Source organism: Pristiophorus japonicus, chromosome 3 (assembly GCF_044704955.1).
Source record: "Pristiophorus japonicus isolate sPriJap1 chromosome 3, sPriJap1.hap1, whole genome shotgun sequence".
Classification (NCBI taxonomy): domain Eukaryota; kingdom Metazoa; phylum Chordata; class Chondrichthyes; family Pristiophoridae; genus Pristiophorus; species Pristiophorus japonicus.
Genome location: NC_091979.1, coordinates 121,469,063 through 121,493,838, shown reverse-complemented (window position 1 = coordinate 121,493,838; position 24,776 = coordinate 121,469,063). Strand labels below are relative to the sequence as shown.

The 24,776-nt window shown below is 41.0% G+C and overlaps 1 protein-coding gene across 1 annotated transcript in view; it reads right to left on the bottom strand.

The window, feature by feature from the left end:
* The window catches only part of agps (alkylglycerone phosphate synthase), a 236,199-nt gene that overhangs the window by 48,345 nt on the left and 163,078 nt on the right, over nt 1–24,776 (bottom strand). Inside the window, exons 11-13 of the mRNA XM_070875767.1 lie at nt 21,913–22,040; nt 19,464–19,515; nt 15,565–15,641 (exon numbers count right to left, since the gene is read on the bottom strand). Coding sequence (XP_070731868.1) covers nt 15,565–15,641; nt 19,464–19,515; nt 21,913–22,040 — 257 coding nt within the window. The remainder of the gene's footprint in view (nt 1–15,564; nt 15,642–19,463; nt 19,516–21,912; nt 22,041–24,776) is intronic.

Here is a 24,776-nt window from a genome sequence, read left to right as displayed (position 1 = left end):
CCAGCTAATAGTTACTCCAAATCTACTTAGGCCAGCATATGTGACCACTTCAAAAAACCCTTGCGGAGAGTTAAGGAATCGGCGCAGATAGTGCATCGGAGGCCATTCGGCCTGGGATAGGGACGGGAGGCCAGCTGAACTGATAGAAATCATCCAGGCAGGAGCACCATTAGTTTTCCTGCCCGCCCGCCCCTAGCCCTGGCTGAGTGAGTTTCAAAAGACTAAAATTTAATTTGGTCACTAAAAGAAACTTAATGACTAAAGAATGTGAATTGGATCAAACAGCTATACAGGTCATCATATGGCAAACTTCGCAAAGTTAATTTACTATACAACAGAAGCATTCATGGAAGCTTAAACTACAAAAGTAAGAGTAAAAGATAGTTGAATTAAATTGCCCTAATCTCAACTAATTTAAACAACTATTTGTTTGCAATGATTACACTGGATCGATTGCATCGGGAGGCCACTCGGCCAGGGCTAGGGGCAGACAGGAGAACTGATAGAAATCATCCCAGCAGGAGCACTATCAGTTCTCCTGTCTGCCCCTAGCCCTGGCCAAATGGCCTCCCGGTGCAATTTCTAGATGATTAAGGCTTCAAATCAACTACCCCTGCTCACAACAACATTTGGCCGGCATCGGGTCCCACACACAGTGGCTGCAGCAAGACACAGAGAGAACATAAGAACATAAGAATTAGGAACAGGAGTAGGCCATCTAGCCCCTCGAGCCTGCTCCGCCATTCAATAAGATCATGGCTGATCTGGTCGTGGACTCAGCTCCACTTACCCGTCCTCTCCCCGTAACCCTTAATTCCCTTATTGCTTAAAAATCTATCTATCTTTGACTTGAAAACATTCAATGAGCCAGCCTCAACTGCTTCCTTGGGCAGAGAATTCCAGATTCACAACCCTCTGGGAGAAGAAATTCTTTCTCAACTCGGTTTTAAATTGGCTCCTCCGTATTTTGAGGCTGTGCCCCCTAGTTCTAGTCTCCCCCACCAATGGAAACAACCTCTCTGCCTCGATCATGATTTTAAATGTTTCTATAAAATCACCCCTCATCCTTCTGAACTCCAAGGAGTAAAGACCCAGTCTACTCAATCTATCATCATAAGGTAACCCCCTCATTTCTCGAATCAGCCTAGTGAATCGTCTCTGTACCCCTTCCAAAGCTAGTATATCCTTCCTTAAGTAAGGTGACCAAAACTGCACGCAGTACTCCAGGTGCGGCCTTACCAATACCTTATACAGTTGCAGCAACACCTCCCTGCTTTTGTACTCCATCCCTTTCGCAATGAAGGCCAACATTCCATTTGTCTTCCTGATTACCTGCTGCACCTGCAAACTAACCTTTTGGGATTCAAAAAGAGTTTCATGCACAAAGACCCCCAGGTCCCTCTGCACCACAGCATGTTGTAATTTCTCCCCATTCAAATAATATTCCCTTTTACTGTTTTTTTTCCCCAAGGTGGATGACCTCACACTTTCCGATATTGTATTCCATCTGCCAAACCTTAGCCCATTCGCTTAACCTATCCAAATCTCCTTGCAGCCTCTGAGTCCTCTACACAACCCGCTTTCCCACTAATCTTAGTGTCATCTGCAAATTTTGTTGCACTACACTCTGTCCCCTCTTCCAGGTCATCTATGTATATTGTAAACAGTTGTGGTCCCAGTACTAATCCCTATGGCACACCATTAACCACTGATTTCCAACCGGAAAAGGACCCATTTATCCCGACTCTCTGCTTTCTGTTCGCCAGCCAATTCTCTATCCATGCTAATACATTTCCTCTGACTCCGTGTACCTTTATCTTCTGCAGTAACCTTTTGTGTGGCACCTTATTGAATGCCTTTTGGAAATCTAAATACACCACATCCATCGGTACACCTCTATCCACCATGCTCGTTATATCCTCAAAGAATTCCAGTAAATTAGTTAAACATGGTTTCCCTTTCATGAATCCATGCTGCGTCTGCTTGATTGCACTATTCCTATCCAGATGTCCCGCTATTTCTTCCTTAATGATAGTTTCAAACATTTTCCCCACTACAGATGTTAAACTAATCGGCCTATAGTTACCTGCCTTTTGCCTGCCCCCTTTTTTAAACAGAGGCGTTACATTAGCTGCTCTCCAATCCGCTGGTACCTCCACAGAGTCCAGAGAATTTTGGTAGATTATAACAAATGCATCTGCTATAGCTTCCGCCATCTCTTTTAATACCCTGGGATGCATTTCATCAGGACCAGGGGACTTGTCTACCTTCAGTCCCATTAGTCTGTCCAGCACTACCTCCCTAGTGATAGTGATCATCTCAAGGTCCTCCCTTCCCACATTCCTCTGACCAGCAATTTTTGGCATGGTTTTTGTGTCTTCCACTGTGAAGATGGAAGCAAAATAATTGTTTAAGGTCTCAGCCATTTCCACATTTCCCATTATTAAATCCCCCTTTTCATCTTCTAAGGGACCAACATTTACTTTAGTCACTCTTTTCCGTTTTATATATCTGTAAAAGCTTTTACTATCTGTTTTTATGTTTTGCGCAAGTTTACCTTCGTAATCTATCTTCCCTTTCTTTATTGCTTTTTTAGTCATTCTTTGCTGTTGCTTAAAATTTTCCCAATCCTCTAGTTTCCCACTAACCTTGGCCACCTTATACGCATTGGTCTTTGATTTGATACTTTCCTTTATTTCCTTGGTTATCCACGGCTAGTTATCTCTTCTCTTGCCGCCCTTCTTTTTCACTGGAATATATTTTTGTTGCGCATTATGAAAGAGCTCCTTAAAAGTCCTCCACTGTTCCTCAATTGTGCCACCGTTTAGTCCTTGTTTCCAGATTTGCTCCCTTGTAGGCTCTGTTACATACTGTTCTAAGAAACAATCCCGTATGCATTCTATGAATTCCTCCTCCAGGCTACCCCCTGCGATTTGATTTGACCAATCGATATGTAGGTTAAAATCCCCCATAACTACTGCCGTTCCTTTTTCACATGCCTTCATTATTCCCTTGATTATTGCCCGCCCCACCATGAAGTTATTATTTGGGGGCCTATAAACTACACCGACTGGCTGGGGGTGAAGAGCTACTGCGCATGCGCGGACATTCCACTGCGCATGTGCAGACGTCCCGGCACTGTTTTCGGCGCAGGTCGCTGGCTCCACCCCCGACTCGACTGGCCACGCTGCGCGACCACAGGGAGGAGGCCCCACAGCGGCCAAACTGGGGAGGAATTTTCTCAGCGCACTTCTGAACGGAGAAAAGCGGTGCATCTCTGGTAAGTGCGCCGAAAAAAGGGGTGGGGCAAAATTGAACCCTGAATCTTTAACAAGTATTGGAAAAAGTTTTAAATACCCAAGAAATCCAGGAAAGCAAAAGTTTTAGTAAAATAATGGCCCTGAAATTCCGTTCGACCTATTCCCGCGGGGAAACAACCTAAAAAAAGCAAAAAGATACGCACTTACCTGCTGCTGCTGCTGCGACTGTCCGAACTTCCGAGCCTGAGGCTCAGAGGTGATTATGCGCGCAGCTCGTGCACATGGGGATGTGCGCAGGCCGGGATCTAGTACAGCAGCCAATCAGGTACAGGATAGTTTCTTATTCATAGCAATAGGAGTTCCGTAAGTATGGAACTCCTATTGCTATGAATGAGAAACCCCCCCCAAAACACTTGAAAACCAATAAAAAATAGAAAATAAAGTACACAATTAACATGCATTTAAATTATAAAAAAAGTTTTCCGACTTAAAAAAATGTTTTTTTTATTAACACAAAATAAACTTACCATAGTGAAGAGGGTTTTTAAACATAAAAATTGCTTTTATAACTTTATTTTTTATTTGTATGTGTATTTTTAACCACTTGCGCCTGTAAAAGTATGCTATACGCCTGCTTTTTAGGTGCAGGATTTTAAAGGACATTTGCAAGGCAAGATATTTGTAAGTATCAGAAATCTTACTCTGCAAGTGTTCTAGTTCCCGAGATGCAACCATCTGTCAAGACCAAAAGTTTGACAGATCGGAAATGTCGGTTTCCAGCGCATGCGCATTGCGCGCTGGAAACCGGCTTTTCCGAAGCTTTCCCAGGTCTGTAGGAACTTCTTACAGACCCGGGACATCGGAGTTTCAGGGCCATTATTCACAGTAATCTTGTATATTGCTTAGAAACCTGCAAAGCTTTAAGTCTGGAGTAAGGTTGCCTTACCAATCTTAGAAAGAGGAAACTCATTCACCGAATAGTTGACAAATGACTATGAATCAACAGCTCGTGTATCTATTGTAAAGAAGCTAAACTGAAGCTGCAAAGACTGTACATAAAATTCTCTCAAATTAACAGAAATATTAGTTTCACTCCAAATTCAACCTGCCAGAAAATAATCTTTTCGGATTCAAAGTATAATTGAGCAGTTTGGTAAATTTAACTCAATAGTTTAAAATTGAATACTCGGATTGCTGATCTCCATACATACTACCAGGTCAAATTATTAGCATGTAGAATTGAGGCACCAAAATCATTAACTGCTTTGAATATCCAGAAACTTGAATGATCAAGGAGAAATTATGAAAACTCCAATGCAGCAAAAAATGTTGAGTGCAAACCCTGCATGATCACAGTTGGAATTTAGGGACTCCCATGCTATCTTCGAGTTGTGTTTACCACAAAAGTCAACCTCATTAGGCAAGCATCGGTTTCCAGTGAACTAAAATTTGACCCTGTGCAACAAGCATCTGGGATAACAGACTGAACCCTTGAGGTACGAGGTTGAAATAGTATGGAAATCTTTAGCAAAAGGCTAAAGATTTCCACAATCTGAAGAAAAACCAGAGGATCACTGCATACAGTACACTCCTGCTCTCTGTTTGACAAACACCATGCTGACAGACCATATCATTTAGGCTGAAAAACTGGATCAAATTCATCACTGAACAGAAGAGCAGTAACAGATTTAGCTAGATTACAATACTTCACAAGAATATATGAGTTACAAATTTTTTTTTTTTTTAAAAAAGGGCTAGAATTTCCTATGGCTTACCGCCCGGTTTCTTGGCAGTGCTGGCCACTGTGGGCGGTAATCAGGTGAGCAAAAATTGTGTTACCCGAGTTAGGCCAGCGGTTTCAAGGTACCGCTGGGGAGCAGACCGCCGGAGTCCACCATCCTGAGATCGCCCTGGCGCTATATTTGGCTGAGTGGTGACCCGTAGGTAAGTTTAAAAAACGCCCAGGAAGATCAGCAGAGCTGGGCGGTAGATGAGTAGCTCTTCAAGAAAAAGGTTAGTAATTGGTTGTTTACTAATTGTTTTAAAAATGTGTTGTGGTGCTTTAGTTTTAAAGTGTCTTGGGAATTTTTTTTGATTTTTTAGTTGGTTTTTTGAAAAATTATTTTTATTGTTTTTCTGGCGTTAGGCCCAACCCGCAGCCTTGGGGTAAATTTTTTTATTGATTTTTTTTAATTTTTCGCCCATTTTGTTTACGAACTGCCCATTCAACCCTAAATTGCACTTTTTGCCCAGAATGGGGGTGCAAGCCCCATGTTTTTCGCTTGGCGGAATTTTTGATTTTTTGGGGGGGAAGTTTGCGCCGGCAATAATCTTACCAGTCTTATGGGCAGTGATTGGGCTGATAGAAAATTCTAGCCGAAAGAGTTCTGTTCAGTATATTGAACCATACGACAGATGAAAATCTTAGTCGTACTGACCTCAGAGCATCCCTTCAGCTCCCGACATGTCCTACCAGTTCCCTACATGTGTAGCAGAACATCAAGGTAGGACAACACTCAATAAGTAGGTGAACAAGTTATTAATCACATTTCTCCCCGATGGAACAGCCACTACAGCTGCAGTATGAGAGAAAAAACTACCATCTGGCCTGACAAGGAACTATGAGGAATCCCGATAATCCCTTATTCTTAGACTGTGACCCCTGGTTCTAGACTTCCCCAACATCGGGAACATTCTTCCTGCATCTAACCTGTCCAGTCCCGTCAGAATTTTATATGTTTATATGAGATCCCCTCTCATTCTTCTAAACTCCAGTGAATACAGGCCCAGTTGATCCAGTCTCTCCTCATATGTCAGTCCAGCCATCCCTGGAATCAGTCTGGTGAACCTTCGCTGCACTCCCTCAATAGCAAGAACATCCTTCCTCAGATTAGGAGACCAAAACTGAACACAATATTCTAGGTGAGGCCTCACCAAGGCCCTGTACAACTGCAGTAAGACCTCCCTGCTCCTATACTCAAATCCCCGAGCTATGAAGGGCAACATGCCATTTGCCTTCTTCATCGCCTGCTATACCTGCATGCCAACTTTCAATGACTGATGTACCATGACACCCAGGTCTCGTTGCACCTCCCCTTTTCCTAATCTGCCACCATTCAGATAATATTCTGCCTTCATGTTTTTGCCCCCAAAGTGGATAACCTTACATTTATCCACATTATACTGCATCTGCCATGCATTTTCCCACTCACCTAACCTGTCCAAGTCACCCTGCAGCCTCTTAGCATCCTCCTCACAGCTCACACCGCCACCCAGCTTAGTGTCATCTGAAAACTTGGAGATATTACACTCAATTCCTTCATCAAAATCATTGATGTATATTGTAAAGAGCTGGGGTCCCAGCACTGAGCCCAGCGGCATCGCATTAGTCACTGCCTGCCATTCTGAAAAGGACCAGTTTATCCCGACTCTCTGCCAACCAGTTCTCTATCTACGTCAATACATTACCCTCAATACCATGTGCTTTAATTTTGCACAATAATCTCTTGTGCTATTCTATTGCTCTCATCATGCACACATCAGTCTCTCCTTTTCATTCACAAAAATGTATAGACTTGTGTACAATAAACTTCAGACAGACCTAGTCAGTGTACAGAAATGTACTTGTGGCCTTCATAGATCTTCTATTCACCTACCACACACTAGCCTGAATACACAGATGAAATCCAGTAGCTCGACAGGAGTTGCACATCTTCTGAACAGGTTCATATTCCAAACCTATTGGGAGCAGACCTATAGGTCAATGTTGAGTAGATGCCACTGGCCCACCAATGGACAGGTTATTGAACCTCTTGGTTGGAGTCCAGCTACTCTCTATTTTAGTGTTATGGCATCAGGCTTTGTTGTACAGAAGAACAGATTTGCATACCCTTCTCCATGGCCCAGTTTGAAATGTTCATACATTCTCTTTAATTGCAGCAGCAAGAAGTTGGTGGATGGCAGGAATAGTTTCATTCAAAAGGAAAATCCAACTTTAACTTTGTAAATTCAAGTCGAAGACAAAAAAGTAGTTCCTTCTCACACTGTAAATATCCTAGAATTTGAGTTTAGAATTTATTAACCTGGACAAATGTGTAATATTGGTGTATGCTGTCATCTACAGATTAATATCCAATTATAATGAATTACGCTTATTTCTCAGTTATACAAAAAGGTCAATGGTAGCCAAGATCTTTGGAGTCTTCCCTGTGTTCAACTGACCTCACTTTTTTCCATTTGAAAATAGAAGCATAGAAAAATATTTACCTATTCTTAAAAGTATTAATGCTTTATTATTTTTAAAACCTTATGCGTACTTGCCTATTTTTGCCATGCAAAGACTTTAACAAAAACTGAATTACCCCTGTGGGCACAACTATTAAATAAGATTGGCATAATAAAGATTGCCGACAAGTATTTCAAATTGATTGCATTAAGATGCTCATTGATTAGGACTGTGAGAGATTGGAATTTAATTGCAGTCGGGATGATTATTTTTCACTGTACCAAAGAACAGGGCATAATTATGAACTTGCATAAGTAAAAACTAATGTACAGATTTTTGTTTTTTAGGGGGTGGGTGGGGGGGGGGGGAGGGAAGAGGGAAAGAAGGGGGACTGAGGGAAGAACAGGGACCATGTTTAATGTCTTGCTACTTATGAACTGTCCTAAATTTATCTGCTGACAGATCAAATCTGGAATCCATAGTTATATTACTCACTCCTCAATATTTTCAAATTTGGACCACTTGCAACCATAATTTATTTCCTTTACCTAAATATATCTACATAATAGGTTACACACATTATACACTTCTGTGTTTCGGTCATCTTGCTCTTAATTGCGTATTTCTCTTAAATCATTACTTGGAATAGTTGCACAGTTCCCACCACCACCGCGCCTCCCCCCCCCCTTCTCCTCCCTCCCTTGTATCCACTTTCCTTTTTGGTCACCTTTCATTTTTCTGCTCTGCTGTCCAAAGCAAGAGTTCTAGCACCTTTCGACTTCACTCAACTATCTATACTTCACACGCAAGACTTAGCAGTAAGAGCTGACGTGTCATTGGGGGCACTGCAGTTAAGCCCAATGTATCCTCATCAATGTGCAGAGCCATTGAGGATATCAGTAGGGAGTAGGAACCCAGTAACACAATCCAATTTTAGCACCCACCAATTATTCACTCAACTAAGATTAGAAAATAGGATGTATATTTCAGGATGCTGCACTATGTTTAAGACTACAGTGAATGAAAAAGGGAGTAAAAATGTTTTGAATTTTTAAACTGAGGTCATAAAACCTCAACAAATTAGGCTGCATGAATTATAGTATTAATTGTAAGTTGCAGTTCTAATACATGAGTCGTTTCCCTTTTTCTAAACATATTTCTGCATAATCATAGAGGCTATGCATATTACACGTTTGTATATGCAAATAATTTTGTTCTTGTTTTCTTAAACTTTTAGGGCCCAAAATTCCACATTGCCTTTTTTTGGCGCTATTTAAGATTAACGGGCGATTTTTTTTTTAAGGCAAAGTAGCGCCAAAAGAAATCCAAAGTTTTGCCATTTTTCCTCTTTGAATTTGGCGCCGCATCGAAAGACCTTAGCTTCTGTGGGTAGAGCTAATTGATAGTGCCGAAAAATTGAGGCCCCGTTCTGCGCGTGCCCAAGCATTTAGGTTTCCAGGGTAACATGTAATTGTGCAGCTTTACTCTGTAACTAACCCGTGCTGATTTTTCCCGCGCTGAGATTTCCAACATTTTCTGCCTCTATCCCCGGCCGAAAGGAACCCCCGCTGCTGCCGCCCCCATCACCGGCCGAAAGTTCCCCGCTGCTTACCCCCCCGAGCCCCGGCCAAATGGCCCCGCTGCTGCCGCCCCTATCCCCGGCCGAAAGATCCCCGCTGTCACCCCTATCCCTGGCTGGAAGGTCCCCGCTGCTGCCCCTCTCTCCGGCTGAATGGCCCCACTGTTGCCCCTATCCCCGGCCGAAAGGTTCCCGCTGCCGCCTCTATCCCCGGCTGAATGGCCTTGCTGTCACCCCTATCCCCGGCCGAAAGGGCCCGCTGTCACTCCTATCCCCGGCCGAAAGGTCCCTGCTGCTGCCGCCCCTCACCCTGGCTTGGCTTCCACCTCCCCCCGCCCCACCCCCTGGGCTTCTTTGGAAGCCCAGCGCTGAGCTCCTGTGTCCGGCTGAGGGAGATAACCTGACTCTGATTTGGTACGGTAAGGTTTTTCAAGGTGGTCCCCAGTGCCGTTTTTGAAAAAATCTTTATTGGCGATACTCGCAAAAACAGGCAAAAATGGCATTATGGGTGGGTTTGACCCCAAGTGACATCATAAAAACCTTAACTAATAAAATCAGCCGGTATTTGTTAAGGACAGCATAATACCCTTGCCGAAACTTGCAAAATTAAGTCAGTTCCAAAAAACACTGATACCTCCAAAAATTTGGAGCTAAATGGTGGCGAATTTTGGGCCCTTAGTGTGGCCAACTTTGTAAAGTTTTCACCCGTTGCACCACCATTAAGGCAAGTATATCCATCCTTAAATAAGACTAAAAATGTGTGCAGTACTTCAGGTGTGGTCTCACCAAAGCCCTGTACAATTGTAGCAAGATTTCCTTACTCTTATACTCCAACCCCGTTGCAATAAAGGCCAACATGCCATTTGTCTTCCCAATTACTTGCTGTACCTACATACTAACTGTATCTATGAGGACACCTAACTCTCTCTGAACACCAATATTTAATAGTTTCCCACCCTTTAAAAAATATACCATTTCAGGTTCTTCGTCTCTTTCTGCAGTTGTAATTTCAATCATAATAGTAACAAGTTAATAATTCAATAGGTAGGGAATGTACAAATCAAAAGCAAAGTGTTGAAATTTACCAAAGAGAAATTATTAAGATATTTTGCAAACAACCAATCTTTGAATGAGCAGTCAGGAGGATCAGTAAAAGAAATGCAGTGAGCCAAAGTACTCAAAACATTTTTGAAAATGTTGCTGACCATTCTTTTCAGCTATCTAGTCACCTGCTAAGAACTATACAATATATAAAAGTAAAATAAATGCAAAGAATAATACAACATACCCACAAAATTCACCAACTCCAAGCAGAAATTAGTCAAATTTGTTTTGCCAACTGAAGCTGAACTTCTATCACACCACCCAACCTGCTCCGAACTGTCAAAGCATCTCCTCCTCACTAGAAACTTGGCCTCAAGCTCACTAAAATTAAGCCTGTCGTGTGATAGTTCCCACTCTCGCGGTTTCACTCCACTGCCCTCAGCGTGAACTTCCTTACCAGCAGAACAATACATTGTGGTACATACTATAACTGTCCTGTTTACATTTTTCTGTTGGAATTACCCTGCTAAACTGGATTCCATTCATTTTTAAAAGTTAAATAGCTGCTTGGAAACCATTTATTTCACTTGTAGCGCTCAAATTGGATAAAGGCTCTCTCTGATTGAGACATTGTGCTTATAATAATGACAGTAGTCAGTCACCAGCAGCTCTCGAGGCAGGAATATGGCTGACAACTGACTCAACAAGTCAATCTGGCACCTCTCGTGTGTTATTTAATTAGATTTGATACAACCATATATCAATTTGTTCATCTACTAATTTGTCAATTGTGTACAATATGTAAAATCAAAGTTGGCTGCCAAGGACAATTTTTAAGGAAATTACATTTACATCAATGGAAGTAAAATATTTGCGCTCAGCAGTTCTAGCAGTGACCAATAAAAGTTTGGATAAACTTCGTAAACATATTTTATATATTACAAGAGACCATTATTTGAGAAGTTTTCCAGAAGCTGAGAAAACAATTTTCTTTAAAAAGTCATTGTAACTACACATTTATTGTAAAATAATACTTGCGCTGTACAGTAGCTGTCCATGTCTTTATTCCTATAAATCATTTAATTGCAAATAAATTTAATCAGCAGTTTTAGCCTGCATCAATTATGTTTAGTGTTTGATGACAGAAAACAGTGTCTGATGACTGGAATCCTACATTAAGTTTCACTATGCAGTACCATTGTTCAATAGGGAATTGTTAGGTCCCAACTACATTAACTCAGTGAAGCAGAGTAAAGGATACACATTTCAGATTGCAAGGGACAAAGTCTATTTACAGAAACAATCAGCCAGTTTGCACAAAAAAACACTGGACCCTAATGATCACATTATGAAACCAAAGCAATATCAGAGGTTGAATAAAAGAGTAAAGCTAAAAATCTCAAGATTATTTACCTCCCATTAGCAAACAGGAAATAGCATTCAAGGCAGTGTATACTTTGAATAAACTATGCAAAACTCAGCAAAAAATTATGATTTCCAACACTTTAGACACAAAACTACCAATGCTGCATTTGGGGAAAATGTCTATTCACACTTTTTAATCTGACATACAAAAACGATTGGGAAACTTTTAAAAACCAGCAAAGAACGACTAAAAAAATAACAAGAGGAAAGATAGATTATGATAGCAAACTAGCAAGAAATATAAAAACAAATAGTAAGAGTTTCTACAGGTATATAAAAAGAGAGAGAGTGACTAAAGTAAATGTTGGTCCCTTAGAGGATGAGACTGGGGAATTAATAATGGGGGACAGGGAAATAGCAGAGACTTTAAAGAAATATTTTGTATCGGTCTTCACGGTAGAAGACACTAAAAACATCCCAATAATGGATAATCAAGGGGCTACAGGGAGGGAGGGACATAAAACAATCACCATCACTAAAGAAGTAGTACTTGGTAAAATAATGGGACCAAAGGTGGACAAGTCCCATGGACCTGATGGCTTGCATCCTAGGGTCTTAAAAGAAGTGACTGCAGAGATGGCGGACGCATTGGTTGCAATCTAACCAAAATTCCCTGGATTCTGGGGAGGTCTCAGCGGATTGGAAAACCGCAAATTTAATGCCTCTATTTAAAAAAGTAGGCAAACAGAAAGCAGGAAACTTTAGACCTGTTAGTCTAACATCTGTCGTTGGGAAAATGCTGGAGTCCATTATTAAGGAAGCAGTAGCAGGACATTTGGAAAAGCAAAATTCAGTCAATTAGAGTCAGCATGGTTTTATGAAAGGGAAATCACATTTGACAAATTTGCTGGAGTTCTTTGAGGATGTAACGAGCAGGGTGGATAAGGGGGAACCAATGGATGTGGTGTACTTGGATTTCCAGAACGCATTCGATAAGGTTCCACATAAAAGGTTACTGCACAAGATAAAAGTTCATGGGGTTGGGGATAATATAGTAGCATGGATAGAGAATTGGCTAACTAACAGAAAATAAAGAGTCGGGATAAATGGGTCATTTTCCGGTTGGAAACAGTGACTAGTGGGGTGCCACAGGGATCGGTGCTGGGGCCTCAACTATTTACAATCTATATTAATGATTTGGATGAAGGGACCGAATGTAATGTAGCCAAGTTTGCTGATGATACAAAGATGGGTGGGAAAGCAAGTTGTGAGGAGGACACAAAAAATCTGCAGAGAGATCAGCCATGATCTTATTGAATGGCGGAGCAGGTTCGATGGGCCAAATGGCCTACTCCTGCTCCTATTTCTTATGTTCTTATATAGACAGGCTAAGTGAGTGAGCAAAAATTTGGCAAAAAGTATAATGTGGGAAAATTTGAGGTTATCCACTTTGGGAGAAAAAATAAAAACGCAGAGTGACTTGGATAGGTTAGGTGAGTGGGCAAATGCATGGCAGATGAAGTATAATGTGGATAAATGTGAGGTTATCCACTTTGGTAGTAAAAACAGAGAGACAGACTATTATTTGAATGGTGACAGATTAGGAAAAGGGGAGGTGCAACAAGACCTGGGTGTCATGGTACATCAGTCATTGAAGGTTGGCATGCAGGTACAGCAGGTGGTTAAGAAAGCAAATGGCATGTTGGCCTTCATAGCGAGGGAATTTGAGTACAGGGGCAGGGAGGTGTTACTACAGTTGTACAGGGCCTTGGGTGAGGCCACACCTGGAGTATTGTGTACAGTTTTGGTCTCCTAACTTGAGGAAGGATGTTCTTGCTATTGAGGGAGTGCAGCAAAGGTTCACCAGACTGATTCCCGGGATGGCGGGACTGACATATCAAGAAAGACTGGATCAACTGGGCTTGTATTCACTGGAGTTCAGAAGAATGAGAGGGGATCGCATAGAAACGTTTAAAATTCTGACGGGTTTAGACAGCTTAGATGCAGGAAGAGTGTTCCCAATGTTGGGGAAGTCCAGAACCAGGGGTCACAGTCTAAGGATAAAGGGTAAGCCATTTAGAACCGAGATGAGGAGAAACTTCTTCACCCAGAGAGTGGTGAACCTGTGGAATTCTCTACCACAGGAAGTTGTTGAGGTCAATTCACTAAATATATTCAAAAAGGAGTTAGATGTAGTCCTCACTACTAGGGGGATCAAGGGGTATGGCGAGAAAGCAGGAATGGGGTACCGAGGTTGCATGTTCAGCCATGAACTCATTGAATGGCGGTGCAGGCTCGAAGGGCTGAATGGCCTACTCCTGCACCTATTTTCTATGTTTCTATTTAAATGGAAAAAAATTACAAAATGCTACAGTACAGAGGGACCTGGGAGTCCTTGTGCATGAAACACAAAAGGTTAGTATGCAGGTACAGCAAGTAATCAGGAAGGCAAACGGAATGTTGGCCTTTATTGCAAGGGGGATAGAGTATAAAAGCAAAGAAGCCCTGCTACAACTGTACAGGGTATTGATGAGGCCACTGCGCACAATTTTGGTCTCCTTATTGAAGGAGGGATATATTTGCGTTGGAAGCAATTCAGAGAAGGTTCACTCGGTTGATTCCTGAGATGAAGGGTTTGACTTATGAAGAAAGGTTGAGCAGGTTGGGCCTGTACTCATTGGAGTTCAGAAGAATGAGAGGTGATCTTATTGAAACATATAAGATAATGAGGGGGCTAAACAAGGTAGATGCAGAGAGGATGTTTCCACTCATAAGGGAATCTAGAACTAGGGGGCATAATTTCAGAATAAAGGGTCACCCATTTAAAACTAAGATGAGGAGGAATTTCATCTCTCAGAGGGTTGTAAATCTATGGAATTCTCTGCCCCAGTGAGCTGTGGAGGCTGGGTCATTGAATATATTTAAGGCGGAGACAGATTTCTGAGCGATAAGGGAGTAAAGGGTTATAGGGAGCGAGCAGGGAAGTGAGCTGAGCCCATGATCGGATCAGCCATGATCTTATTGAATGACGGAATGACAAATGGCCTACTCCTGCTCCTATTTCTTGTTACGTTCTTATGTTCTGCTCTCTACTGATATTAAGGAAGCCACTTGACTTTTATGGAAGAAACCCCAAGTTTTTTTTATCCATTTAGAACAACAATAAAGTTAGTATGTTTGCTAAAATGTAGTCACAAGCTTCCACCCAAAGGCCACTCGTTCCACAAACCTGGGGTGGATGTATACATACACAAAAGAGGGAATATTTTTGACCAACTCAACCTACTCCAACTCACTCCTGGCTGGCCTCCCACATTCTACACTACCTAAGCTTGAGGTCGTCCAAAACTCAGCAGCACGTGTCCTAACTCACACCAAGTCACAATCACCCATCACCCCTGTGCTTTCTGACCTACATTGGCTCCCGGTTAAACAAAGCCCTCAATTTCAAAATTCTCATCCTTGTTTACAAATCACTCCATGGCCTTGGCCCTCCCTAGCTCTGTAATCTTTTTCAGCCTCACAATCCCACAAGATATCTGCGCTCCCCAAATTCTGCCCTCTTGAACATACCTCATTATAACTGCTCAACCATCGGTGACCTTGTCTTCAACTATTTGGGCCCTAACTCTGGAACTCTCCCTAAACCTCTCCGCCTCTCTATCCTCCTTTAAGACACTCCTTAAAACCTACCTCTTTAACCAAGCTTTTGGTCATCTGCTTTAATTTTTTCTTTTGTGGCTCAGTGTCAAATGTATCTGTTTTGTCTGCTAACACTATTGTGAAGCACCTTGGGACATTTTATTACATTAAAGGCGCTATATAAATAAAAGTTATTATTAGATACACTATATGGAATGAAAGCAAACTATTCCATTTTAGGAAGGTGAGCTGTGGGAAAAGCCGGGACTGTCTAACTCGCCTTAAATTGTTCTCTCGAACACAATTTACAAATATCCAAACAATTTTGACAGCAAACTGCATGGTATTTACGCTGAAATTTTAGCTTGCATTACCAAGTTATTCATACCTTTGAACATCCGTCAACTTTTTGCAATGTTTAAAAAAAAACTATGAACAATTGAACCTACCTTGGTAATGTAGAATTTTTTCAGTCCATCCAAAAATGAAGTAAAAATGGAGGCCACTTGTGGTTTCAGTGCATGTCCTATTTTGAAAAAGCATATTTTAAAAGCTAGTTTCTTTGGAAACACAACATTTCTTGAAATTTTAAATAATAAACCAATCTATATAGGCTGATGATTTGTCCAATGTATTCAGTGTTGATAATGGATTTTGTCAATCACACCTCATCACTATTAAATTGAGGATATTTAACTAATCACAAGATGCATGAGTAGAACACAAGAGTGCTCAAAACAATGTCATGAAAGCAAATGTTACAAACTTTCAAGAAAGCACAGAAAATGACGAATTAGATAAAGCTCCACTTTCCCAATTCGTATTTGGTTTGGACATTAATCATTACTGGTCTCCAAGTTCACCTTACATAACACATCACACTTTAGCCAGTATTAACCATATTCTGGCAATGCCCAAAGCATGCAAATATAATATTTAAAAGGATAATCATACATGGGCACAAAAGGTACCGTAAAGTTTAAAATACATTCTTATTGTCTGACTAGTTACTACAGTACAGAAAAGCTTAAAGAAAAATAAAACAGCATATGTTCATTAACAGGGCCATGTCAAATATTTACATTTTGAATATATTGCTGTACCAATGATTGAAAAGGTTAATCCAATATTCAGAGCTGGTCTCAGTTTACCTCAACTTTAAACACATTGTAGTGCAGTGCTGAACAGTTAGACAATTGTTAGGGAAAATGAGTCCCAGCTCCTTTGGATTCCATTTTCAGCCAACAAATGAGTCAGCTATCCAAGTAACAAAACAAAGATCATTCTATTGGTTTTGGTTTTTTATTGCAGTCAAGTTATGTGGACCTCTTCTACAGAAAAGGCCCAAACATTCTAATTAAATATACTTTTCAATAGGCTTAAATGCTTTGGTCTGGAGTTTCTGCTCAATTGCACTGGATTTTTCGGCGCGATTCCCCCGATAACTGAACAAAAGATTGCAGGACTTTAAGCGCAAATTACATTCAGCGCAACTTGAGTTTCCGCAATCTTTTGCACTAGTTTTAAAACATCGCACAAGAAGCAGGATCCACTCACAAAGCTGACCACCATTGGGTGTTTCTGCTTATTTCACTTGTTTGCAGGCCTTTGAGGAGGCTCCAAAAATTAAGCTGGAACTTTTGGGTGCAAGGACACCAATAGGTATGTTTTAAAATTACAAGAACTCACTACTGTACCCCAATCTAAAGTCATTTTCAGTCATTTAAAATCTGGTTACTCACAGGTGGTGGATTGTCACTGATATAAAATGCTTATTTTTTGTGATAAACCCATTTTCAGCTGTATTAATCATACTTTAACAAGATACCACTCTTAAATACATCAAGGAATATTTTTAGAGCAATTTTTTTTAAATTAAGTTTTAAAACACTGCCCGATTGCACTGGTTCATGCAGATTTTGCATTGTGAAATGCAAATGATTTTGAGCGGAAATCCGGGGAGGGGAACACTTCTCACTGTTGGCACAATTTGCGCTGCAATCATTGATTGTGCCCAAAGCGGAAACTCTACCTCTTTAAATTGGTTATATTACTTAGTACAGCATCATCTCGAGAGAAAGGTTAGTGGGTTCTCCCAGTCATTAAAAATGGCATGTGCAACTTGCAGATTCTGATAATCCCTTTTAGTCACAGGCAGAAACTGAATAAAAATGCATTAGAAACAGTAGACAAACTTGTAGTTCATTAGTTTAGTGGACATTTCCATCCTAAATATACAATACCATCCATGACTGGAATAAAGTTTTCATCCTTTACATTTTAAACATATTATTCTGTAGAGACAGAACATTTAGCCACAACACATTTCCCAATTGATGTGAAGTTGAACTAAACTGGTAGTAAACCATCATTGTCTGTAATAGGCTTGTTTTTCACTTTAAGCTAAATTCTATACGGTTCATGCCAATTTGTAGATATTAAGCATTAAACTGTACTGCAAATTGACGAGTTATATAATTAGTGAATGCACTTTCAAATACAAGAAGTATTTAGAATGCGAGCTATAATTTGGCTTGCTCTTTAATTGTGAACCCTCTTTAGTGTGAACCCTCGATATAATTTATTTCTTCTGTTCAGCTCCATGACGTGCAAACACAAAAAAAAATCAAATTGTGAAAGCTATTCAAAGTAATGAGGTCTCTTAGGAACTGCACACTTTTCAAGCCCTGCTACATCAATTCTTTCTAATATTCAGTAAACAATGCCTCATTAAAAGTGATGTGCTGCTTTGTAAAAACAACAACGGAAGATTAAGTCTCTATCATTACATTTATAAAGACACAAGAGTAACAAAATACCAATTATCTTGTAATAATATTGATTGTTCAGTATCACAGACTGAAGGTGAAACAATACAGTAGAGCACTGATATTGTGGTGCAGACTCAGTAACTGTTGTACAGTATTTGATAATTAATGAATGGCTTGATTTGTTCACTTATGATTTGCCATTTCATATCCCACCTGCAAAGACTTTACTCAAGACACAAAAAGCTATTCAGTTAGTAACAGTCTATTTACAATCCTTCAAATATTTTGAAGTTTTGTGGTAACTCCAGGAGTAGCATTACTAATAATTGGAGAGTGTAGTGAACAAGGTTGCAACTTCAAATGGATAAAGTGAGCAATGATTGCCTGATGGTCTTTTCTCGCTCTTCCTTTATGCATGTTGCTAACATTTTACAAACTTTCATAGACACATTTTATTCTTTTGTAATGAAGAGAAATAGTTCAAACTTTGCAGAGATCAATCATAGTGTTCTAGAATAATGAAAGATAGAAAGACTTGCATTTATATAACGCCTTTCACGACCACCGGATGTCTCAAAGTGCTTTACAGCCAATGATGTTTTTTTTTGAAGTGTAGTCACTGTTGTAATGTAGGAAACGCGGCAGCCAATTTGCGCACAGCAAGCTTCCACAAACAGCACTGTGATAATGACCAGATAATCGGTTTTAGTGATGTTGATTGAGTGATAAATATTGGGCAGGACACCAGGGATAACTCCCCTGCACTTCTTTGAAATAGTGCCATAGGATCTTTTACATCCACCTGAGGGAGCAGATGGGGCCTCTGACAGTGCAGCTCTCCCTCAGTACTGCACTGGATGCACCGATCTGGAGCCATAAATCTATATACCAGAGAATACTTTAAACTACAAAGCTTTTGACTAATTTGACAAATGGTCAGGACTTTGACATATTTAATAATCCTGAATTTCTGAGCAATTCCTGAGACTATTATATATTTAAAAACAGCGAAACCTGTCTACAACCAGCATTGGCTTCAGGTAGTCTCAATGTGAATTCAAATACTTCAAATAAGTCAAAAATACAAAGTTGAGATCGTCATTGGCCACTCGGGAGTCAAGATAGGTTTCAGTGGAGTAATATCTACGCAAGGAAGTTATTTGTTGTAAATTAATGTTTCAGATTGGCCTCAAGTCCAGAGACAAGAGCAAAAGCTATTTTTTTTAAAAAATCATTACGTCCCTAGCAGGATCTCTGAAGACAGGCTTGTGTTCCTTTTCCTTCCAATATAATTAATTGGATATTCAGTCACAATTTTAGCCCATGGCTGCAATGAAAAGGAGAAAAAAAATAAAGACTGCTGATAATCATCTGTCTACTTAGATTGCGTTGTTTGAAAGTATTAACTTTGATCCAGTATCAGGCATGGATCCTATGTCAATTCATGTAGTACTGGATTATTGATGTATTGCATCCTTATCACTTATAGGTCATAAATAAACTAAAATCTAAACTTAGAAATTAATATGTATTCTATTATTAATAAAAATCTCTTGCAAAAATTAGTATTTGCTTACCAAACTGGAACTGTGTATTGTCCATTAGCCGGATTGATGCAGGTGCACATCTCTGCAGGGTTAAAACATAAAATAAATTCTAACTATGATACCAAAAACAAAGTAAACTCGATAGTAATTTGGAGGAGGAAGGGAACTCCTGCCAAATTCGCAACATTTCAATTTTTGTTACAACAAAAAGACTTGCATTTATATGGTGCCTTTCGCAACCACTGGATGTCTCAAAGCACATTACAGCTAATGAAGTACTTTTTGGACTGTAGTCTGTTCTAATGTGGCAGCCAATTTGCAAGCTCCCACAAACAGCAATCTGTTTTAGCATGTTGATTGAGGGATAAATATTGGCCTCCCCTATTATTCTTCAAAATAGTGCCATAGGATCTTTTACGTCCACCTGAGAGAGCAGACAAAGATGGCACCCTCCGACAGTGCAGTACTCTCAGCACTGCACTGGAGTGTCAGCCTAGATTTGTGTGTTGAAGTCTCTGGAGTGGGACTTGAGCCCACAGCCTTCTGACTCAGAAGCGAGTGTGCTACCCACTGAGCCACAGCTGACAATAGTTCATAATTGGATTTAGTATCACACCAGTTCCTAAAAACACTACAAACTTCTCCTTGAACTGTATGTGACCAAAATGCATACCCGAAACAAAAACAGAAATGCTGGAAATGCACAGTAAGTCAATCATACCTGTGAAAAGATAAGTTATGATCTGAAATTACATAATCAATCTTATCTCTTTACAGATGTTAACGGACGTATGCATTTCCAGAATTCTCGGTTTATATTCCAACTCACAATTTGGTTTATTTGTGAAGAACTTCTTAAAAGCCTTCCATCCTTCCTGCCATCCAGCTTAGTCAGATATGGGAAACAGAGTTTTGGATGAGCTGAAGTTGATGGAGGGTGGAGAATGGGAGGCTGGGCAGGAGACCATTGTAGTAATCAAGTTTGGAGGTGACATAGGTTTCAGCAGCAGATGGACTAGGCAGGAGCAAGGCACTGGCTGCTTAAAAGACCTTTTACATGTTAACCACACCATCCTCCTTTTTTTGTCCAGCTCAGTGGGATTGCCCTCACTTGGTTTCAATCTTACCTATCCAGCCATGGCAACTCCAGGAATGGCTTCTCTTCCTGCCAGTTATCTCCAGAGTGCCCCAAGGAGCTACTTCCTCTACCTCATCTACATGCTGCCCTTCGGCGACCTCACCTGCAGACATAGGGTCAGCTTCCACATGTACGCCGACGACACACAACTCAACCTGTCCCGACCCCTCCACTACTTTTATGCTGTCTATCTGCTTGCCCAATACTTAGTCGTGGATGAATCACAATTTTCTCCAGTTAAATAATTGGAAGATTGAAGTTGTCCCCCATGGCACCTGCCACAAACTTTGTCGCCTGTATCCTATTCCACAACAGGTGCCACTCACCTAAAACCCGCCCTTGCTGACCCACATGTCCCCTACACCTCCAATTTAAAATTGTCAACTTCGTCTTTAAATCTCTTCATGTCTTTACTCCGCCTTTTGTCTAACCTCCTAACACCTTACAATGTGCCTGCCACACCCACCCCCACCCCCCCCCACCCCCCACCATTCCCCATTCCTCTGATTCTGGCCTTTAAGTCAACTGAAAATTTCAAAACCGAGATTGATAAATTTTTGTTAGGTAAGAGTATGAAGGGATATGAAACCAATGCGGTGAATAGAGTCAAGATACATCAACCATGATCTAACTGAATGGCAGAACAGGCTCCAGACGCTAAATGGCCTACTCCTTTTCCTATGTTCTATAAAATGGTTTGGGACATTGTTTGGTTAAAGGGACTATATAAAGGCAAGTTATTAAGCAAAGGAATGCAACACAAAATTCCCTTTTCAACCTTGGCATGATAAGAAATGTGATAATATTGTAATAAATATTTTCACAGATAGAGCAAAAAAGGAAATACAATGATACATGATTAACATTGTAAGTATTGCACAAAGAAATAAAATAGTTGAAGCAGAATTTATTGGTGACCAGAGCACCATCTTAAGTCAGATTTCAGCGCCACCTCCATTTGGTAATTTGAATGTAGCTGGTTCATGGTACAGGATTCTCAACGGAGACCAGCTTCAGCGCAAGTTACAATTTTATACAGCTGCACAAGACCAAAGCCAAATCATGACAAGTTGTCACATAGTACAGAATCATTGAGAGTGATTGCCCACATGGTTACTGTGTATGTGTTAAATTACTGAAGAATTTCTGCTCAAGGTTTTTCCACAGTATTGCTGTCATTTAAATCCCTCAAACAAATTTCTATTCCCTCAAACAGAAACGACAAAATCCTCTCTATAAATATCGGAGTATCAATTGTTCTGTACTGGGTACAAATACAGCATTTTTGACAGAGGGAATGTTCAGGTTTTTTATGCACAAGAATGAAGAGATTACAATTACCTGTCGTGCTACCTCTCGTAAACAGGCCACACCTTGTTCAAAATCTGGAAAGACAATAGAGCCATATTTCTGATACTCAGGCAAAGACCTGATCTTTATTGTGACCTCTGTAACTACACCAAGTGTTCCTAAAATAAGAGAGAAAAACACAGGAGTACAATGTTTTTAGCAGTTAGAGAACCCTTACAGCATCATGTACTAATATAGTTAGTTCTAAATTAAATGGACTGTTCCTATAATATCCATTCTGGTCTAAGTCATGCGGTATATATAGTTTAGAAACATAGAAAAAATAGGTGCAGGAGTAGGCCATTCGGCCCTTCGAGCCTGCACCGCCATTCAGTAAGATCATGGCCGATCATTCCTTCAGTACCCCTTTCCTGCTTTCTCTCCATACCCCTTGATCCCATTAACCAGAAGAGCCATATCTAACTCCTTCTTGAATATATCCAGTGAACTGGCATCAACAACACTCTGCGGCAGGGAATTCCACAGGTTAACAACTCTCTGAGTGAAGAAGTTTCTCCTCATCTCAGTCCTAAATGGCCTATCCTTTATCCGAAGACTACGTCCCCTGGTTCTGGACTTCCCCAACATCGGGAATATTCTTACCGCATTTAACCTGTCCAGTCCCATCAGAATCTTATGTTTCTATGAGATCCCCTCTCATCCTTCTAAACTCCAGTGAATAAAGACCCAGTTGATCCAGTCTCTCCTCATATGACAGCCCAGCCATCCCTGGAATCAGTCTGGTGAACCTTCGCTGCACTCCCTCAAGAGCAAGAACGTCCTTCCTCAGACTAGGAAACCAAAACTGAACACAATATTCCAGGTGAGGCCTCACTAAAGCCCTGTACAACTGCAGTAAGACCTCCCTGCTTCTATATTCAAATCCCCTAGCTATGAAGGCCAACATACCATTTGCCTTCTTTACCGCTTGCTGTACCTGCGTGCCCACTTTCAGTGACTGATGAACCATGACACCCAGGTCTCGTTGCACCTCCCCCCTTTTCCTAGTCTGCCGCCATTCAGATAATATTCTGCCTTCGTGTTTTTGCCCCCAAAATGGGTAACCTCACATTTATCCACATTATACTGCATCTGCCATGCATTTGCCCACTCACCTAACCTGTCCAAGTCACCCTGCAGCCTTTTAGCGTCCTCCTCACAGCTCACACCGCCACCCAGTTTAGTGTCATCTGCAAACTTGGAAATAGTACACTCTATTCCTTCATCCAAATCGTTAATGTATATTGTAAAGAGCTGGGGTCCCAGCACTGAGCCCTGCAGCACTCCACTAGTCACCGCCTGCCATTCTGAAAAGGACCAGTTTATCCCGACTCTCTGCTTCCTGTCTGCCAACCAGTTCCCTATCCACGTCAGTATATTATCCCCAATACCATGTGCTTTGATTTTGCACAACAATCTCTTGTGCGGGACCTTGTCAAAAGCCTTCTGAATGTCCAAATACACCACATCCTCTGGTTCTCCCTTGTCCACTCTGCTAGTTACATGCTCAAAAAATTCCAGAAGATTCGTCAAGCATGATTTCCCTTTCATAAATCCATGCTGATTGGTCCGATCCGGTCACCACTTTCCAAATGCGCTGCTATTTCGTCCTTCATGATCGATTCCAACATTTTCCCTACTACTGATGTCAAGCTAACAGATCTATAATTACCCATTTTCTCTCTCTCTCCTTTTTTAAACAGTGGTGTTACATTCGCTACCCTCCAGTCCATGGCAACTGATCCAGAGTCGATAGATTGTTGGAAAATGATCACCAATGCATCCACTATTTCTAGGGCCACTTCCTTCAGCACTCTGGGATGCAGACTATCAGGCCCCGGGGATTTATCGGCCTTCAATCCCATCAATTTCCCGAACACAATTTCCCGCCTAATAAGGATATCCTTCAGTTCCTCCTTCTCACTAGACCCACTGTCCCCTAGTACCTTCGGAAGGTTATTTGTATCTTCCTTCGTGAAGACAGAACCGAAGAATTGGTTCAATTGGTCTGCCATTTCTTTGTTCCCCATTATAATTTCACCTGAATCCGACTGCAAGGGACCTACGTTTGTCTTTACTAATCTTTTTCTCTTCGCATATTTGTGGAAGCTTTTGCAGTCAGTTTGCATATTCCCTGCAAGCTTCCTCTCGTACTCTATTTTCCCCCTCTTTATTAAACCCTTAGTCCTTCTCTGTTGAATTCTAAATTTCTCCCAGTCCTCAGATTTGTTGCTTTTTCTAGCCAATTTATATGCCTCTTCCTTGGCTTTAACACTATCCTTAATTTCTCTTGTTAGCCATGGTTGAGCCACCTTCACAGTTTTATTTTTACTCCAGACAGGGATGCACATTTGTTGAAGTTCATCCATGTGATCTTTAAATGTTTGCCAGTGCTTATCCACCGTCAACCCTTAGAGTATCGTTTGCCAGTCTATTCTAGCCAATTCACGCCTCATACCGTCGAAGTTACCTTTCCTTAAGTTCAGGAGCCTAGTTTCCGAATTAACTTTGTCACTCTCCATCTTAATAAGGAATTCTACCATATTATGGTCACTTTTCCCCAAGGGGCCTCACACAACAAGATTGCTAATTAGTCTCTTCTCATTACACATCACCCAGTCTAGGATGGCCAGCTCCCTGGTTGGTTCCTCGACATATTGGTCTAGAAAACCATCCCTAATCTCCAGGAAATCCTCCTCCACCGCATTGCTATCAGTTAGGCTAGCGCAATCAATGTGTAGATTAAAGTCGCCCATGATTACTGCTGTACCTTTATTGCACACATCCCTTATTTCTTGTTTGATGCTGTCCCCAACCTCACTACTACTATTTGGTGGTCTATACACAACACCCAC